The sequence below is a fragment of the Pan troglodytes genome, chromosome 15 (genome assembly GCF_028858775.2).
Source record: "Pan troglodytes isolate AG18354 chromosome 15, NHGRI_mPanTro3-v2.0_pri, whole genome shotgun sequence".
NCBI lineage: Eukaryota > Metazoa > Chordata > Mammalia > Primates > Hominidae > Pan > Pan troglodytes.
Window position 1 is genome coordinate 104,222,524 of NC_072413.2, and position 2,623 is coordinate 104,225,146.

General features: G+C 45.9%; 1 gene segment (V, D, J or C); it reads right to left on the reverse strand.

Moving 5' to 3' along the window:
- Nucleotides 1-1,070: 1,070 nt before the first annotated feature.
- On the reverse strand, nt 1,071-1,600 carry LOC101058482 (immunoglobulin heavy variable 5-51-like). The segment is given in 2 exon segments: nt 1,071-1,426; nt 1,510-1,600. Coding segments are annotated over 2 exon segments (390 nt in total).
- Nucleotides 1,601-2,623: the final 1,023 nt, after the last annotated feature.

Here is a 2,623-nt window from a genome sequence, read left to right on the forward strand (position 1 = left end):
CATAATAAGCTTGCATGTATTTTTTCCTCTTTATTTTGTTGGAAATTGGTATAGAGATTCTAGGTTTTTAAAAAAATTTTTGATAAAATCAGTAGTGAAGCCACGAAGTTCTTGACTTTTCTTTGATTTGAGATGTTTGAAAAATCACTGACTCAATCTCTTTACTCATGGGTCTGTTCAGATTTTTTTTTTGAGATGGAGTCTCACTCTGTTGCCCAGTCTGGAATGCAGTGGCTAGATTTCGGCTTACTGCAACCTCTGCCTCCCAGGTTCAATCTCTTCTCTGGCCTTAGGCTCCCAAGTATCCGGGACTACAGGCGAGCACCACCATGTCCAGCTAATTTTTGTATTTTTAGTGGAGACAGGGTTTCTCCATGTTTGCCAGACTGATATCGAACTCCTGACCTCAGGTGATCCACCGGCCACGGCCTGCCAAAGTGCTGGGATTACAGGAATGAGCAAACACACCCAACCCAGATTTTTTATTTCTTAATGGTTCAGTTTTGATAGATTGTATGTTTTTAAAAAGTTTTTAAATCTTTATTTTAATTTATCCAATTTTTATGAAAGAAGTCTTTATTACACCAGAATACTTACGAATTGGCACAAAGATGAATTATTCAGTACATATTATTGAAAGGAAAACAATCACCAAACAAAGACAACCTATTAATAGTTCAAAAAGGGATTAAGTGATTTTGTAAAATTAAGTAGAAAATAAAAGAAGGAGGGAGTGAGAGTGGATAGGAGGGAGGAAAGCAAGCAAGCAATGAACTTTGTAAAATTTTCACTAATTAAAAGACTGTCATATTGGAGAGGTGCCTGTTAGGCAGCCTTTTGATGCTAACCGTGTAATATACACCATGAACAACCTTGTAGATCACACAAGAGCCCCCTCAGAGAATCCACCTCCCATGGTCAGGTCCCCTATACAGTTGCCTTAGGGGCTGGGAACCCTCCCATGTTGTTCTCTGGTTCTTGCTCCTGAGGACACAAACAGCCAGTGTTTCCTCCCCGGATGAATAGAGAGGCCCCTGGGGAGTGAGTCTCTAGCAGCTCACTCTGCACCTGCGGTGTGGAGGGTTTTAGACGGGCTCGGGGCTGGTTTCTCTCACTGTGTGTCTCGCACAGTAATACATGGCGGTGTCCGAGGCCTTCAGGCTGCTCCACTGCAGGTAGGCGGTGCTGATGGACTTGTCGGCTGAGATGGTGACCTGGCCTTGGAAGGACGGGCTGTATCTGGTATCAGAGTCACCAGGATAGATGCTCCCCATCCACTCCAGGCCTTTCCCGGGCATCTGGCGCACCCAGCCGATCCAGTAGCTGGTAAAGCTGTATCCAGAGCCCTTACAGGAGATCTTCAGAGACTCCCCGGGCTTTTTCACCTCTGCTCCAGACTGCACCAGCTGCACCTCTGCACGGACTCCTGTGGGGGAGACACAAAATTTGAATCAGGAGTTGCTTTCCGCCCATTCTCCTCTGTGACCTCAGGCCCTCAGCAGGACTGACCTTGGAGAACAGCCAGGAGGAGGGCGAGGATGGCGGTTGACCCCATCATGGTGGAGGACAGAAAATGAAGCCCTGAGATCCCAGCTGGGCAGTGAGGGAGACTCACTGTGGAGGGGAGCCCTGGGTTTAAGTGTGGAGGTCCCCACTTGCATTTGCATAGTTGTCACCCTGCCCTGAAGGGAGGAGTCTACAGCGTTTATAATCCAGAACCTCAAATGCAGAAAAAGGCTGGCCTGAGCCTCCTGGGAGGGGCAGAGTAAGGTCTCAATAATTCCTTACACCCTGCTATTGTCCCTCTCCACTCTTTTCCATGTTTCTTCGAGACCCATTCCAGGGCCTCCCTTCTTCCACCCTTCTCTGTGACCCTGTGAAGGTGATAAATCTGCATGAAACTATGTGTGTTAAAAAAAAAATGAGAAATAGTGCCAGGAAAAGCCATGAAGAGAAAATTCAAATGCACTTATGCCTGATAACAAGAACTACCAAAAAAACTACTGTCTATTCCCCGGCAATTTTGTGTGAGTTGGACTACGGCCTGGGCATCAAGCAAGGGCAGGACCACCTCAGGACCTCAACAGTCCTCAAGATGATTAACTTGCCAGACCTTCACCCATGCAAAATCACACATTTTTCCTGGCCATTTTGTCTTCTAGATTTTTACACTCTGCCAATTCAACATGAATAGGGAATATTTGTTTAGGTCTCTGACTTGCTGATGGACCTGAAGGGATGCCCATTGCTGCACCCAACTCCTGGTAGTGCTGTTTTAAGTCCTTTGTGTCAACCCCAGCACCTTCTTGTTTAGTTCTTTCATTCTTTAACTTTTATTTTATGATATCCACATTGCTTGGAGGAGGCTCTTAACTATCCCCTTTGTCTGCCCCATTTCTTATTTCATTAGCACCTAAAAGATCCAAAGAAAAAGCCAAGGCAACACAAACTACACAGGTTCTGAAACTATACAGGATCTGATATCCAGTGCACCAGGGAAGCTGTCTCATCAAGAACATCCTACTTGAGGTTGGGATCAGCTACAGCCGTCTGTCATATGTCTGTTGTGAGCTGTGGGTCCAGCATCCTCCCAAACATTCTCCTCTCATCTGCAGCACACGAA